Source organism: Aulonocara stuartgranti, assembly GCF_965226115.1.
Source record: "Aulonocara stuartgranti genome assembly, chromosome: 18".
Classification (NCBI taxonomy): Eukaryota; Metazoa; Chordata; class Actinopteri; order Cichliformes; family Cichlidae; genus Aulonocara; species Aulonocara stuartgranti.
In genome coordinates this window covers 3,266,645-3,283,083 of record NC_138954.1, presented here as the reverse complement: position 1 = coordinate 3,283,083, position 16,439 = coordinate 3,266,645, and the positions used below count along the sequence as shown (strand labels likewise).

General features: G+C 43.0%; 2 protein-coding genes and 1 long non-coding RNA gene across 16 annotated transcripts in view; 1 reads left to right on the top strand and 2 right to left on the bottom strand.

Moving 5' to 3' along the window:
- oc90 (otoconin 90) overlaps positions 1 to 8,489 on the bottom strand; it is a 22,020-nt gene extending 13,531 nt beyond the window's left edge. For 7 of the 11 annotated variants that reach the window (XM_082514278.1, XM_082514281.1, XM_082514279.1 and 4 more), the window contains exons 1-9: positions 8,124 to 8,489; positions 6,417 to 6,468; positions 5,754 to 5,807; positions 4,690 to 4,864; positions 3,148 to 3,257; positions 2,768 to 2,899; positions 2,489 to 2,569; positions 787 to 834; positions 28 to 93 (exon numbers count right to left, since the gene is read on the bottom strand). In XM_082514278.1, the coding sequence (XP_082370404.1) occupies positions 28 to 93; positions 787 to 834; positions 2,489 to 2,569; positions 2,768 to 2,899; positions 3,148 to 3,257; positions 4,690 to 4,864; positions 5,754 to 5,807; positions 6,417 to 6,468; positions 8,124 to 8,189 (784 nt within the window). In that variant the 5' untranslated portion in view covers positions 8,190 to 8,489. Of the gene's footprint in view, positions 1 to 27; positions 94 to 786; positions 835 to 2,488; positions 2,570 to 2,767; positions 2,900 to 3,147; positions 3,258 to 4,689; positions 4,865 to 5,753; positions 5,808 to 6,416; positions 6,469 to 6,559 lie in introns of all 11 variants that reach the window. The other 4 variants (XM_082514284.1, XM_082514285.1, XM_082514286.1 and 1 more) reach the window with 4 other exon arrangements.
- On the top strand, positions 8,060 to 14,820 carry LOC309694314. The gene is made up of 3 exons (XR_014272848.1): positions 8,060 to 8,148; positions 9,079 to 9,143; positions 13,316 to 14,820. It is a non-coding gene; the product is annotated as an uncharacterized lncRNA (long non-coding RNA).
- The window catches only part of hhla1 (HHLA1 neighbor of OC90), a 25,306-nt gene continuing 20,771 nt past the window's right edge, over positions 11,905 to 16,439 (bottom strand). For all 4 annotated transcript variants that reach the window (XM_082514303.1, XM_082514306.1, XM_082514305.1 and 1 more), the window contains one exon: positions 11,905 to 12,334. In XM_082514303.1, the coding sequence (XP_082370429.1) occupies positions 12,291 to 12,334 (44 nt within the window). In that variant the 3' untranslated portion in view covers positions 11,905 to 12,290. The remainder of the gene's footprint in view (positions 12,335 to 16,439) is intronic.

The window sequence follows — 16,439 nt, the reverse complement described above, 5'->3', positions numbered from 1 at the left end:
AGCGAAGCATAAAAACAGGAGTTTTACCTGCTGACAGGAAGGACGAGCTGGAGAAATTAAAGCTTTCTGAGGTGTTTTCTGCTGGGAGAACATCTGCAGAGACACAGGAGAAGTTCAGCCTCTCCACACAAATATACACTCGAACAAAGCAGAGAGAAGGAAACACATTAATGCGCTAACGTGATGCTTCATATCTCAGTTTGGATTTGTGTCGGCAGGATCAACGTGAGCCCAATATTCTCTCTTTTATGTCCTTTGTGATCAGAAACTTAGTCCAAGGATGTAAGCACTGCTTTACAGATATGTGTAACGTATGGACCTCGACGTGCTCCTGATATCAAAGTAACAGATAAAGTGAATTCGAGCTGATCTCGAGTTTAAACAGAGTGGGTTCAGTTTCAGACAGATCTCAGGTTGACGTGCGTGACAGGCCGTCCTCAGGTTTAAAAAAACCTCCCTCCCTTTAATAACATCCTTCACTTCAGATTCTCCTGATTCTGAGGCGGCGAGCAGCTCGGCTCGACGTGACATCTCTATCTGGACACATGGATGAAAGGAGGTCTGAACAATCACTGGTTTCTTTCTCTTTTAGCTGGATGTGGGCAGGAAGCTGCAGCTTAAACATCCAGAGGTCCTTGTTTTAATTGGCTGAGGTGTGACTCAGCCGTCTGCGTTTCTGCCCAATCAATCGTTTCCTGTGATGCGACATCGCCGACCCGCTCAGAAAGTGACGCGCCGTCTCAGGAACGCTGATCGTGGCGCCCCCGGAGTTTCACACAGACTTACCTGCTGCTCTGAAGACTTCACCTGTGTCCTCGATGCCGCCGAGCAGCTCTGAAACACACGGTCAAACTAATGAGAAACTCAGACTGCTGTTAGCTGCGAGCTCTGCCAGACACACCGGAGAAAGGCAGGACTAATGAGCTCACTGCTAAAATTTATTAAATCAGCCTCGCTCAGAAGGACAGCGAGGCCGAACGTACAGCAAGAGTCATGAAGAAAGATCTTCAAAGAGAGCAGAAGTTTTTCTCCTCACAGCATCAACGATTCATCCGGCTTTACGTCAAGAGACAGAAACACTGAGACCAAAGATCCACAGACGGAGTGGAAAAGTTCTCCAAAATGTTCTGAGACCAAATTAAAAATCTGTCGGAAACGAAGAAATCAGTCTAAAGGAACCTGTGCCACACTAAGCCTGGATGTTTCTGAAAACAAAGTAACCAGCTGAAACCCAGCACATAACCACGTCTTAGCAAATAAAACCAGTGAAACCAGAATGAAACAAGTTTGTAAACAAGATAAAAAAAAAAACAACAATCTTACCTTTAATTTTATCAAAGATCAGAAACAGAAAAAGCAAGAAGGCCTACGTGAATGTCACAGAGATAGTAACACGTTACTGTAAGGGATTACTATTGCAAAAAAAGTAATTCGATTACTGTTACTTTCCTGTAAGCACGCTGTGTTACTATGTTACTAAGCTGTGATTTTGTTTGTGAGAGTGTCTCATGACGATGATGTAAGCGCGTGCGACGACCGTGGCAACAGCTGTGTGCAGATCAACAATGGATAACATGGAGTGCAGGAGAGAGTGCGACCGTGCAGCCTTTAAAGCGTGGAAGTAATCACATTACTTTGAGTTTAATTCCGTAAAAAGTGACAAAAACATTAGTATCCGCTGTTCACTGTGTGGGAAGAAAACTTCTTTCTACAGAGAAAAAATAAACTTCAAATCTGAGCAACACCGAGCACGCTGCCACGGGAATGTGACACTCACAGATCCCCCCACTGACATGACCGCTGTGGGCAAACCTGCACCAAATAAACAGCAGCACACTCAGAATTAAAATATTTATTTTACTGTTCTTTTTACTTGCAACAGTTGTTGTTTTTACAGTCAGGCTTCACCATTTCATATCAGGATTTATGTGAAGGCGCACTGAAGCACAGAGCCCGGCTTCACTGCTGTCGTGTTACGACCATCTCCGACTGCAGTTTTAGGATTCAGATCGAGCCGATTTTAAACCAAGTCTGGAAGTTTGATGCATGTTAAAGAACTGTCTGAAATTTGAAATAATAATAATAAAAAAGGTCTGAGGTTACGTCCAAGGAAAAGTGTTAAACACAAACCTAAACCAGGTTTTAAATGTAAAAATAACTCAGCTGGAAACGAGTCAAACAGCCGGATTGTGAGTCTGGGTCTAACTGTGTGGGTGTGCAGAGGAGCTGCTCCTAAAAGAACACCAGACTTAATTGGATGCATCCATGTTTCTCTTTGCTCGCCTGGTGACTGAAAACTGTCTGCGGTACCTCGATTTACTTTAAGTGGCTCAAACTGTTTCCACAGTGAGTTTGCAGGACATCGATTCTTCTTTTCTCTCCTTTTACAGACTCAAACTGAGGCTTCACCCACAGTGTGTTCAGTATTTTATTGCACTGAAGACCCGTTTGCACACGATTTATGTCTTTGGAGTTATTTTTATATTACCTGTATTGATCTGTGATTTTGATCCACTCTCCTCCTCGTCCTCCACAGCACGAGTCATGGATTTGGTCCCATTTTGCCAAACTGGTGCCATTAAAGAGAGCCAGATTTATTTTCTTGCTTGTAATGCAGATGTACAGAAAGACGCAGTGGTTTCAGGAACACTGAAGGAAGCTGAATATATATGTTCCTTATAAAACATGAGTGAAGTGACTAAACATCCAAAGGAACCAAAGACCGTAGCCAGATGTTGGCTCTGGAGACGACTTCGCTTCGTCTCACCTGTTTGATTTGTAGCTGAGCAGGACGTGTCGGCGAGGCCTCTCAGCGATGAGTTGTACGGGCTCTGAGTCATGCAGTCGATGGCGGCCCGGTCACATTCACAGAACCTCTGCTGGCACAAATCAGCAGCATCTTCAAGACAGAAAGAGCCACATTGGTACACTGTACTAGTGCCACAGGCTTTATTTACTCTGCTGTGTTACTCTGTCGGAGTCACTTTTGTATCGCTTCTTTTCACTTTGTACAAACTCCTCGTGTGAAAACGATCAACTTTGGTTCCACTGTGAGTAAAACTTGTTTTTTGTTGGCAGCGAAAGTCTTGTGATGGTTCCCAGTGTGAAAGCAAACAAGCACATTTCCCAAAATAAACTAAGTCTCACCACAGCTGGTGTTTGCAGCTGCCGCACAGCTGAAGTTGTACGGGGCAAGCGGCAGCTCCTGCCTGCAGGGGGCAGCGTTCTGGTAACACAGCCGGTGAGCCTCGCAGCACCTGTAGACGGAAACCGGGAAAAAGAAGAAATGATGAATAACATGACGAGAGTCCGATCGATACGCGAAACACCACCTGCTCAGTGCAGGGGTGCTTCCTGCACGTGCCTTTCACAGTAAAAGCTCTTCACATATACACTTACAGCTGGTGTTTGCAGATACGTAGAGGAATATAGTGGCTTATTATAAAAGTACATCAAAGCAATTGAGTCTGGGATTAAAACAAAAGTCTTTGCCTTTTTTTTTTTTTATCTGAGAAATAGTCAATTATTTTCATATAAACATGTTTTCTACGATATGGCACAGAAACAGAGGCTACATGTTCTTTATCAAGTACAGTGATTAGCTTCACAGAGATGAAGGAGCTAATTTTGTAACCCATGAATAAAAAAAGTGACTTCAGCTGTAAATGTAACATTAAAAAGAAAAAGAAGTCATAATATTTATTAATTATTAATTCAGCTCTGAGCTCACAGCTATTTTGACCAAATTTAGTATTTTGTACAGAACTTTATTATGTAGATAACATATCCACCTTTCCCTGACTGGTAGCTCCTCCCCTTCCCTGTTGCAGGGGCGGAGCTACAATAATAAAGTGCTTTGTCATCCCTAAATGGGACACAATATACGCATTTCTATCTCCATATTTTTATTCCTTTACTATGTGAGGGCAGCTTTGCATGATTCACAGTTTATAATCATCCTTATTTATTTACCCTGGGCCTTACTACAGCGACTCGACTAATGCTCTGTCAGAAACAAGCCCCTCCTCCTTTAGTCCAACCCTTCCTTTTCAGTGACGTTTCTTCTGATTGGCTGCCCCAGCAAGTGGGTGTGGCTTCTGTATCATCATATAGCATCATACAGATCCAGGTTAGAAAAAAAGTGTCTAAAACTGAGTGTTTAGTTTAGCTTGCAGTTTTTGACTTGCTGAAGATTTCTAGGTTAGTTTTAGCTAAAGTTAACCTTTCTACTGCTAAAGGTTAACTTTAGCTAAAGCTTTAGCTAAAGTTAACCTTTCTACTGCTAAAGGTTAGCTAAAGGTTAGCTTTAACAGTTGAAAACGGTGGAAAGTCTCTCAAAAAATTTTCAACCATCCCTGAGTTGCTTTTTCCTCTTCTTGATGACTTTGACAGACCTTTAAGGTGTTCAGCCTGAGAGATGTACTACAGTAAGTACATGGTTTCATTTATTATTCCAGTCCACCCTAAAGCTATTGTCTCTTGATTTTGACATTTCCTGTACTGTAACTCCTGTGAGGGATTCCAGCATAATGAATAATATTTTCCATGGGAATGGGAGGACTGGTCAGCGAAGACTCTCCCAGCCCGCTTCACACCTGCCTGCCTCCAGCCTCTGAATTCAATTTTGCCGTATTTTAAATTCAGCAGCTGCTGTAACCGCAGTCCCGCTGCGATCTGAGGCTTACTTACACATCCAGAGCATCCACGGGGTTTCCAGCTGCCACATATCTGCAGGAGCAGCCATAATCTTCCAGGTCACGTGGGCAAATCCCCGTCGCACAGTGCAGCTTCGACACAAAGCTCAGCATGGAGGGGAAGTTATCGAAGACCGAGTGTATCCAGGTGAAGCGCAACCCGAGACAATCTGCAGGAAGAGACGACAGAAGGTGAATGAACAAACGCGCCGAGGCTGCGAGAAGATCGAACCTGCAGAGCTTCTGTAAACTTTGAGGTGGAGAGCAGAGCGATTTAATCATAGATAATCCTGTTTGCAGGTAACTCGAGTCCAGAGAAGCACACAGGGTGGAAGATTCTTTGGACTGCAGGTCTCCACATGCAGGTACAGTGAAGATTAAGACCATAGGAGGCAATGAACATCAAAGCCTCTCGACCTCGATGTCAACAACGGCCCACAACGCCACAGAAAGTCTACGACTGTTGTTTGAGCTATCCAAGTTGAGAACACTGGTGCTGCTGTAGATCCATGAAGGTTTAGGAAATTTACACAACGCAGCTTCGAGTCCGTACCTTTATCACTACAATTAAGTCTCATGTTGTAACACCGAAGACTCAGCAAAACTCAGCTGGAAAAAACAAAGTCCTGAGTCCATACTTCATTTAAAGATGCAGCACAGGGGTCCACATGTGAGGACGAGACTGATCATAAAGCAGACATGTCACCATCAATGTCTATTTTATAAAGAAATGCATGACACAAATGACCACAAACAGCCTAACGCCAGCCTGGTGCTCAGCAGGAGGCTGGACTCACTTAAAACTGTGGCAGAGGGGGGCGATGGACTAAAGTAGACCCTCTCTCCGTGGCCTCCTGGGTGGGCACAGGAGCAGCAGATGGCTCCTCTCACTGTACTGTAGATCTGAGTGCTTCGGGAGCTCCTTCATCCCCACAGCAATAAGAGTTTGTAATGCCCTCTGACCCCCTCTCATACACATTCTGCCTCCAGTCCTGTTTTTGTCTATTTTTATCCATCTATCCGTTCATTTTATTACATAATGTTTGCTTCTGTTCTCACCAGTCATGTGATCTGCCTCCGGGTCTGGACAGAAGATGGAGCCGGCAGGAAGCGCTGGATAAGGATAAATAAAACAATTAAGGTCATAAATGTAACCTTTAAAACACCAAAGTTAAATCTTTCCACATCAGCACACACAGATGAATAAACTAAAGGAGACATAACATTTCTGCTCAACCACTAATCTGACACAAAGATTTATTCATGCTTTGAAGGCATTTCTGACTCTTTAGTAGTTAAATGATTGGTAAATTATCCTTATAATCTTTGAGTCAGCAGGTAAAACTATATGTATGTATATCGGGGCGACCGTGGTTCAGGGGGTTGGGAAGCAACCATCATCTTGTAACTGCAAGGTTGCCGGTTCAATCCCCTGCTCTGTCTGTCTTGGTCGTTGTGTCCTTGGGCAAGACACTTCACCAACTACTGGTGTTGGCCAGAGGGGCCGATGGCGCGATATGGCAGCCTCGCTTCTGTCAGTCTGCCCCAGGGCAGCTGTGGCTACAACTGTAGCCTCCACCAGTGTGTGAATGTGAGAGTGAATGAATAGTGGCATTGTAAAGCGCTCTGAGGGTCTAGAAAAGTGCTATATAAATGCAATCCATTATTAGTGTAGAACTAGTAAATGGGTCCTATATAATGTGGTTTTACAGAGGGACTCACCGTTTGGAAGAGCAGACAGCAGAAACATATACATCAGGAACATGACTCGTACCTGCGTTCAGATGGAGAAAGCTTTTTTTCATATTCAACTTCCTGTCGGGTGCACAAGCTCATCATATCAGACCAAATCCGATCAGGCTTACCTGTCTGATCAGGCTTACCTGTCGCTCCTGCGTTTCTAAAAGCTACCATGCTCCTCACCTGTGGAACCAGCTCCCAGTGTGGGTTTGGGCGACAGACCCTCTCTCTACTTTTAAGAATAGACTTCGAACTTTCCTTTTTGATGAAGATTATAGTTAAAAATGCTGTTTCTGTTGTATGGACATAATTTTAATCTTTACTGAAGACAACATCAAACATAAAGAAGAAAATCACGTGAAAAATGGTTTCAGTGACCCAAGGTAATCCCACCAATCTGTTACAGTCATATCACCGCAGCAAATGTGCCAGCTTTAGATCACATTCACAGTGCAAACCTGGTAAACTATCAAGGTGTGTGTTTGATGATCATAATCAATAATCAAAATCGAGGTAAAATGTTCAATTAATCGTGATTTTCATTTGAGGTCATAGTATTGACCCTGATTTATCCCCTATAGTTTTTCTGCAATAGGCTCCACTATCACTCCCCATGTGTTTATGGATCACTACCTGCTCCCTTAATCCAATTAAATTAAATAAATTCAACATTTAAAAACCAAAAGCTGCAGTCCCTCTTATGTCCACTAGAGGCTGGCTTCAAAAGTGTTTCCAGTGTTCAGAACAGAAATAAACGGCCTGGTTCAAAAACAGTTTCGGTTTCTGTGGGTAGTTTAACCCTTCGTAACACCTGTACCTGTACAGGGTGACATTTATGCCAACCTATTTATTTGGATGCTGGTAAGGTTTAAGTTTAGGGGTGTGGCCACGTTGATTGACAGGTATCACTGGGCACTTGCAGCTGCTAGCTGTGTGCTAGGCCTCACTTACACTACTTTGAATCACTGGACCAGATTTCGCCACCATATTTCAACTGTCGGTGTACTTGTAATGTTGTATGCTACATCCAGTAGACTGTTTTATTACTTTGGTAACCAGCAGATATGGGTCTAGCTAGACACTGCTAGCTAAGCTAGCTAGCATTAGCTGATAAAGTAGCACTCCACTCTGAGGCAAATATGGTCACTTCTCCCTCCAAAATACCAACATTTTAACAACACTGAAGATACAAAACAAATTTGATATTTCATAGTGGGCATCTTTTATATACGGGTATCATACTGAGCATGTGCAGAGTCAGTGTAAGCATCCCAGCTTGTTTCTGGGGAATTTGAGATTACTACACTTATCCCCGATCTTGCTTCCTGAAACAGACTTGAATAAATGGTAAATGTAAATTTCATATTCTGATTTGCATGTTGCTGTAATTCTCTGCAAAACCAGAAGAGGTCACAGTTTGAAGCTTACTGAGCCGCTGCTCTCAGCAGCAACGACGCTGTGATTCCTGCAAACGCTCAAAGGTGAGGATCATCGACCAAAGCACAGCAACAAAGTCATCAGACAGCACCACAGAGGTCACGCGTTTTAACAAATATGTAACATCTGAAAATACTCTGACATCAGCCATTACAGCGCTGACTCCTACACAAAAACAAGGACGATGACCCTTCTCCACCTTCTCTGCTCAGTACTTCAATGTTTCTAACAGCTTCAAACGGTTCGGCTCACCTGTGGCTCCCGTCTGCTCGATGAGGTGAAGAAGTGTTTCATTAACGTTATTAAAGCCTCAAGCATTTTTCACCAAGAGCAGGGAAGTGATCAGTGCCTCTCAGGAGGTCAGCTGTCTCATTATTTGTATTTTTATTTTTTATTCCTATTTATTCTATTTATCCCCTTTGTATATTTTATTTATATTTGTCTCTGTATTTATATATGTGTGTGTGTGTGTGTGTGTGTGTGTGTGTGTATATATATATATATATATATAACAATTCTGTAACTGTAACTTCGGTCGTTGCTGTGCTTTTTGGAAGTCGAATTTCCCAGAGGAACCCACCCGAGGGATTAATAAAGTTCTATCTTATCTTATCTTATCTTATTGCACTTATATTTAATCTTTAATGGGACCTCAAAGCTCTGCACATTAATGGATCCAGATGACACTGACGAGTCTTTTTTTATGATCTATGGAGTGATATCAATAGAGCAACAACAATGATGAAGGATTCTGCAGCAGAAAAACAACGAATGCTGCATGCTGATAGGTACCGTGCAATCCAGGAAATATTTCATAGGAAAAGCTGCTGTAGTTTACTTTTGCATCGGATCCTGTTCCCTTAAAACTTTATTTCATCTTTATTTAAGCAATTAAATGTTTCCTCTAGTATTAAGTCGGACGTATTCATTTGAAAATGAGACAAAATATTTACATGTAGATTTGTGTTTGAGGTTTTAGCTAGCAAACATGTTTTTGTTATCAGTACTCTCATTTAGTTTACTGAGTAAAATCAGATGTTTATGTCTTTGAGGGGATTAGTGAGCACACTTCCTGTAAATATGTCAGGATAACTTCATTGTTGGCTTTAAAACTGGACTTGACTTGATTTATTTCACTTGATTTATATATATGATGTTTTCTGCACTAAAGCCAAATTTGCTGTCTCACTGGTCACATGACCTCCAGGGCAGCGTGGAGGGATGTGAAGAAGAGTTTAAGGACTCAGGAAAAGAACTGTGTGGTTTGCTGAGGTGGGTCTGCCATGATGAAACTACAAAGTCCTGAAGATGGACTACAAAAGGCTAATCTGACTTTTTTTTTTTAATTCTTTCATGCAGGTTGTATAAAAGAAATCCACAGAAAATTTTCACATCATTACAAAGATTATAATTTTAAAGAAACAGGAATAAATAGTTTGTGGTTTATATACACTCATCATGAGCATGAATGTCTTTGGTGGAAAGGTTGCACAGCATATAACTTTACTGCATTAAAAAATAATCAAGGACTGGGTTTAAATGTATTTTGTTTGGATTAGGAAAAATCCGTACACTCACTTAAATCTTTTAATAAGTGATTCTAAAGGTTCTACAATGTCTTTACATTGAAATAGACTTTACAATGCCAAGGTCTATTAACTTCTCGTGTGATCCTGATTAACTACGACTGGCAGTTTCTCTCTTATTTTGATGTTTTACCACTTTGCCAACATCTGGAAGAAAACCCTGTCACCCTCAGATGAGAGTCTGGATGTTCAGGAACTAACCAAGGCTCAAGCGAGATTTACATCGCCATGGACAGAGAGCGTGCTGACCAAGAAAGAAGCCTCCGTGAATTTTCAGCTGCATGTTTTATGGTCAAATGAGACAAACACTGAGTTACAGTGGCTTGCAAAAGTATTCAGTCCCCTTGAACTTTTCCACATTTTGTCACATTACAGCCACAAACATGAATCAATTTTATTGGAATTCCACGTGAAAGACCAACACAAAGTGGTGCACACGTGAGAAGTGGAACCAAAATCAGACATGATTCCAAACATTTTTTACAAATAAATAACTGCAAAGTGGGGTGTGTGTAATTATTCAGCCCCCTGAGTCAATACTTTGTAGAATCAGCTTTTGCTGCAGTTCCAGCTGCCAGTCTTTTAGGGTCTGTCTCTACCAGTTTTGCACAGACTGAAATCTTTGCCCATTCTTCTTTGCAAAACAGCTCCAGCTCAGTCAGATCAGATGGACAGCGTCCGTGTACAGTCAATCCACCATGACATTCATGCTCATGATGAGCATACGAAACTTCTCAGTTTCTTTAACATTTCCTTAATATTACCTCTTTACATTCTGTGCAGTGTAAAGCTAAAAACCCATCAGTTAGTCTCTGACTACAGAGTGAAAATGCTCAATAATATCAGCCTCTGTTAGCTGTGATAGCTGTCAGAGGCTGAAGGCCAGAGGGGCTGCAGCACTGCCTTTGCCATGGATTTTTAAGCTGTCTCACATATCCAGTGATCAGAGGCAACGTTACGCAATGATAAGTTGAGCGCTTTGAAGACTTAACATGAACGTTATCCTTGCCTGTTACACTCATACGTCCTTACTTTATAGCTGTGCTGTTTGATACTGTGTATGCACACATGCACACACTCTGACCAAACCAAAGACAGATTTAAACAGCAAAGAAACTCTTACCTTATTTGTGGGATTTCTGGTTTGTTCAGTGAGCATTAAACTCGGTGCCACGTTCAGGAGTGAGACGCACCTCGGTGGGCAGGAACCCTTTTTAATGCTTGTTGTCTAACAGAATAAACTCTGAGCTCCTGTTTATCTCTCTGGGGCTGGGGGGTGGGGGGTACCTTTATCCTGTTCAGGTCAGCTCTTATTGGCTATCAGGTGATACCTGAGCAGGAGCTTATCGTGGGTTTTTTTCCATGCAGGTATTTCAGGCTTTAGCACAGGTGGGGTCCTGACAGGGGGGACCCACAGAGTGATCTTTGTCCCCGCAGGAGGGCTGGCTCTGTGACCTGGGGTTTGACCTGGACTTATCTGATCCCCCTGGAGTTCAGATCAATGATGACCTGCAGGAAGGAGGCGTGACCGCCGTGGGTTTAATAACAGGGGGCTGATAGTGGGGCGGCAGCAGCTCTGTTTAGAGGGGGGAGAATCGTTTCTTTTTCCTCTAAAGCAGCTGGTTTCCTGTTTTCTAAAAAAACTCTGAAATTCTCTGAGAGTGAACAGTTTGACAGTCGGTGGATTCTTCATCGATATTCATAAATATCTCTGAAAATTAAACAGAGTTCTGGATCGAGGCTGCTCCAGTGAACTAAAACTAGGCTAAAAAAACGGCCGCTGAGCTCCACGTGTAGTCCTACAGATATCCTACAGATGGATTTCATTCTGTTTAACTTTTTCCACATAATCGGTTATATCTGAACCTACGTCATCTTTATAGAAAAAGACAACTGGAAAACCAAATAAAGATTTAAAAATCTGAAACAATAAGATGTGCTTGAAAAACGAACTACAATCAAATAAAATGCAGAGAAAACGTCTCCAGTTTGAGTTTTTGTGGAGCAGATGTTGACTCTGAACTTCTGAAACCTGACGTCTGACAAATACCCTCAATAAATAAATTAAAGAATCAGACTTAAACTGAATCCTCTCTGGAAGCTGACTAGAATGATGAGGAAGTATAATAACTCTGTTCTGGGTGTTTTAGGCTTCATGGATACGTGGCTGTCATCTGACACTCCAGGTTTTTCTTTGAGATCACGCCTCGCGCTCCAAGCCTGCCGATCCACAAGGATCTTGATTAGATCAGATACATTTTTGATAACTAATAGTAAGAGGAAAATGTCCCATCTTCACCATTTTTATGCTCATGAACAGTCAGATCTGGATCGACTCCGACAGGCTGAAATAATTCCCTCCTCTGTCCAGACGATCCAAACCTCTTTGATTAATCTGAACAAATTAAGGCTGAACGTAGATCCAAAAACGAGCAATGAGAAAAAAATACAACAATTACCAGACGTTTATTTAACAGACAAAACCTCAAACCCTACATCTGTTTCTGGGTTTCTACAGCTTCTTCTTCAGATTTCAGACTGTATCAGCCTCACAGTCTTCATTTGATCTGAGGATAAACAGTCCACACTTAGTCTGAGGGTTGCAGATTTCAGAGTCCAGTATTAATCAAATTATTTTTCATCTTCTTGGAGATACAAAGTAAATGAAATCACAGAGTAGATAACGGGGATGAATGTGAAGCCGTGCCGCTGCGTGAGCGTGTAAACAGTTTCCAAACCCGTGCAGATGCAGAAATCTGACTCAGATCTGGCCTCCGTAATCGTGCTGCGTGCCGTAGTTCGTGATGATGAGCGGCTCTTTGTTCCTCTCCGGTCACAGTTTATTGCACATCTTTGTCAGGCACCTCTGTTTCAGGTCTGTGGAGGAAAGGTTACAGCCAGGTCACAGAGTTTTACGACAAAACAATACCAGCTACGGCAAACGTTCCCCTCTGTTTCCTCCGATTACAATCCACGAATGATCCGTATTTTAGTGTGTTTAAGAGAAACGAACCGAGCTGTTTCCACAAACACGCACGAGCAGAATCACGTGAAGGATTTATTACAGTGCAGGCAACCACAGCATACCACATTAAAAAGGGGTCGCACTCCTCAAAACACCCTCTGTTCCTTTGGTCAGCGGACACAATAGGAGGAGTGTGACGAGCTCTGAGCTCTGATCTCAGCCTGAAGGACGTCAGCAGGCCTCCCAGCTCAGGAAGACATTCAAACTTTCTGTCATTCCTTCAGCGTGCGACTGACTGCACTTTTTACTCGTGGATCAATCAGGCTGATAAAGATTAGACAGACCCAACTAATCACTGCTGCACTGTTGCATTATTACCAGCTGCCAAATATTTACTCGTTGTCACGTCAGTGTTGCTGCACTCGAGAGGAGTCGAGCGACTCTGTAATGAGATCTACCACGAGCATCACCCCTGCACAGATTCAGCTTCTTCTTCTTTTAAGTATGACACACGTTCACGAGCTGCAGCTCTTTTCATACCTTTGGAGAGATTACACACTAATGATGCGTCTCTCCACCCTCATCTCCATCAGCCACTGTTCAGGGTGTAGAATCAAAGTCAGTCAAAGGGAACCGGCAGCTGCTGGCAGCTCTTAAGGTGGAATGTTTTCTCACATCATAAATTGTCTCTGAACACACCTTAAATATTGATATGACCACTCAAACCCTTTCGTTTGTCTTAATCGTGACGTCAGCAGTGACTGGGCTTTCCCATGATGCACTGAGTGTTTCTTCTTCACTGATCGTCATTCTCTGTGTTTATACACCTCTCTACATTTAATCATTATTTATTATTAATCTGTGGCTCACCTGTCTTCCTCCCCTCACCCCAGATGGCTGCACCGCCCTGATCTTGGTTCTGCTGGAGGTTTCTTCCTGCTTGAGTTTTTCCTTCCCACTGTCACCAAGTGCTTGCTCACAGGGGGTCATGTGATTGTTGAGGTAATGTTGTGGCTTCTATGTAAATAAAACTGAGCTGAATTGAACAGAATGAAGAAAATCCTAAACCTCTTAAAAATCCTTCTTCCTGTTAATAACAGTTTTCCACCATTTTATCTTCACTGGGATCATAATCCGAACTTTGAGGAGAACCTGTCATGAAGTTTTGTCATGAGCTCGAGTGTAGAAAGGTTTAAAAAGCTTTAGCGAGCTCTCGTCTCCACACTGGTCGTCTCCAGTCCAGGAAAAACAGCAGCACATTTAAACTGAAGCTTGAGATCACTTATCTGAAGGAGCTTTTAGTATAAATGTGATTTAAAAATAAAAAGATAAAGTCACTAAAGTCACTGTGAAGTGCCGTGAGTGACTCGTTCTCCACCTCCGATGGAGGCAGTCAGCCTCCGTGCATGGATCCCCACAGGGCTCCTCGATCACAGAAGAAGAAACGATCAGAATGATTTTGTTCCATAATCGTAGCTTCATGCATCGCTCCATCATCTGCTGCTTTTCTAGTCAGGGTCAGGCTGCAGGTGCAGCAGCACCTCCTCCAGCTTTTCCAGAGAAACAATCTCTCCAGTGTGTCTGGACGTCTCCTCCCAGTAGGACATGAAACACCTGACCAAGGAGGCATCCTGGTCAGATGCCCAAACCCCCAACTGGCTCTCTTCATAGCAAAGGAGCATCAGCTTTACTCTGAAAAACCCCAGACGCCAGACAGAGGAAGCTCATTTCTGCAGGATGTATCCACCATCTCACTCTTTCAGTCATCACCCACAGCTCGTGGCCGAGGGTGGGAACAAGAGCCTGAAACACTTCCTCCACACAGGGAAGCAGGTCATCCCCAGCGTATTTACTGAGCTTAAAAAAAGATTTTAATTTCAATGAAATCAAAAATAATTCAAATAGTGGGCATGCTGTTGTTGTGGGAGGTGCTATAGGCAGCGAGGGGAGAGCTGCAGGAGGACTTTGCCCTCAGATTAGGCTCGCAGGTGCCTGCCTCTGTTTTCATAGCCTGGTTATAAAACGCCTGGCTGGTAGCCTGGTTTTTATAGACCGTCTGCAGGAAACCTTCTGCAGCACCCATCGTTCAAGATCCTCCAGTGACGGGATTGCAACGACATCACATGACTTTTCACGCTTATCTTGTAAAAAGTTGTCGTGTTCGATATCGTTGCCTCCTGAACACCTGAAACATTCTGTGATGATCCACCAACGATTAATTATTAATGATCAAACATGCTTAAAGCAAAGGTCTCACACATACTGAATAAATGATGACTATATGAAACAGATTATACTGACGACGCAGAGCTGTCATCTTTTCCACATTTTCTTTCATTATTTTCTTTATCTTAATCATAAAATAAGCATTATGTGGAGAAATGAATGCGATCTCGCTTGAAAGCTTACCCATAAAACTCCAACAACCCTGAGTTTGCTCCCCATAAATGAGCCGGAGCTTCTGCGATGTTGTGCTGTTAGCTGAGAGTTTTTAATCTTTGCCTTCGCTGCTTTTCATGTCACTTTCTAATCAGGTTTATCGGAGTCTAAAAATAAACCCGGAGGTCTAATGAGAGCCGGAGGACTGAGCTGACAGGCCTCTCGACGGCCTGCCGCTGGAATCGTTCGGCGTGTCAGACGCCGGGAAAGAGGCGACTCTCTCCACAACCTCTTGAGCCCATTAGATTCCTGCAGAGCTGCTGCTCTAATGAGCTGTGATATGGGCCGACACGTCGCCATCAGCACAGGTGAAGGATGGAAGCGAGCTCCCAATTATCCGGTGTGCTTTAAATGCACCAACATGGATCGACTCTCGTACCAGCTTTACTGATGAAGCAGGAAACAACAAGTCATTATAGAACTACAAAATGACCTCATCTTTGAGGCTTTCACTTCTCGGTCCTTACTCGTCAGATTTTCTCCTTGTTATTGTTAAAAGGCCTACACAGACTGTATATTAAAGATGGAAGCAGCAACCGCGACGTCACCCTCTGGATCTGGGAGTCGTCTCATGTGAAGCATTTTCATCTTGGTGTTTTGAAGCACGCGAGGCATTTAGAGGACCTGCCGTCCTTCACTCACCTCCCTGTGCAGGTTCCCGGGTCGATGTCAGCGTTCACCTTTGAACCCTTTTCTGATAACAGCTCAGCGTCCATGTTTACGATAGTTAGCCACAAATTCTGAATGAGGAAAAACGGCTCAGCTTTGTACTCAGTGTAGTGTTCTTCAATAGGTTTTATGTTTCCTTTCTTAATTGCCGTCATCGTGTCCTGTCATGTTTTCATCTCATCTGATTATTTTAGCACTTTGCTTTAAATCTGCTACATAAATAAATTTGACCATATGCATTCATTACCTCTAGACTGGACTATTGTAACTCCCTCTACTGAGGCCTCCCTCACTCCTCTCTTTAGCGTCTGCAGTTAGTACAGAACGCTGCTGCAGCCTTTTATCAGGTGTCAGACTGCATGATCATATGACTCCAGTTTTAGCTAACTTACGCTGGCTTCCTGTGAAATTTCGCATTGATTTTAAAATTCTTTTACTCGCTTATAAAATCTTAAATAACACTGCCCCGTGCTAAAAAAGCACTAAGATCTTCTGACCTGATGCTCTTAATGCAACCTAAGTCTGGGTTGAAAACCAGAGGTGATCGTGTCTTTGCTATTGCAGCTCTCATTCGCTCTTCTGAGACTGTTCAGTCTTTTAAATCTCGTTTAAAGACCCACCTTTTTACTCTGGCTCTGACGTAAAATATTTTGATTATCATTTGGTTTGTTTCTATGGTGTGAATGAGACTCGGCGGGTCCAGGGATCATAGGTTTCAGCCATTTTATTCAATACTTGTCACACCACGACACACCCCAACCCCCGAGTCCCCGTGTTTTTAACTCGGCGGGCGTGATTAAGGGTGCCGTGCAGGTGCGTCCGCCCTGCCTGCACGGCACCGGAGACCACGCCCCACCACAGTAAATTTGTCTTATTTTATTTATTTCCTAACTTGTGGAGCACTTTGAT